We start from the raw sequence: 328 nt of genomic DNA, 5'->3' as shown, positions 1-328 counted from the left end.
TGCCCCAGCCTGGGTGGGTGCGGGTGCCCGGGGGCTGCGGGATGACGGGTGCTAAATCCCCCTCCCTGTCTCTCGTAGAGCGTGTTCCTGCGGAGCTGCAGGCTGTCCCTCTGGGCTCTGCTCAGCGCGGGGCTCCTGGGGCTCTGCTACCTCTTCTACGACAACCACCAGTGGTGGCCCAGCGTGACCCCCGAGCGCAGCCACCCCACGACCTGGGCAACCCCCAGCGTCTCCCAGCCCTGGACTCTGCCCACCCCTGCCCCGTGCGTGGCCAACGCCTCGGTGCACAACGTCTCTGGGTTCTCCCAGCTGCCCGGCCACGTGCAGG

General features: G+C 70.1%; 1 protein-coding gene across 1 annotated transcript in view; it reads left to right on the top strand.

Moving 5' to 3' along the window:
- Window positions 1-78: 78 nt before the first annotated feature.
- The window catches only part of LOC103773667 (UDP-GlcNAc:betaGal beta-1,3-N-acetylglucosaminyltransferase 3-like), a gene marked incomplete at both ends in the record, with an annotated part of 943 nt that continues 693 nt past the window's right edge, over window positions 79-328 (top strand). Inside the window, one exon of the mRNA XM_008941042.1 lies at window positions 79-321. Coding sequence (XP_008939290.1) covers window positions 79-321 — 243 coding nt within the window. The remainder of the gene's footprint in view (window positions 322-328) is intronic.

Source organism: Merops nubicus, unplaced genomic scaffold, assembly GCF_000691845.1.
Source record: "Merops nubicus isolate BGI_N331 unplaced genomic scaffold, ASM69184v1 scaffold33315, whole genome shotgun sequence".
NCBI lineage: Eukaryota > Metazoa > Chordata > Aves > Coraciiformes > Meropidae > Merops > Merops nubicus.
This window is presented reverse-complemented; position numbering and strand designations above follow the sequence as displayed.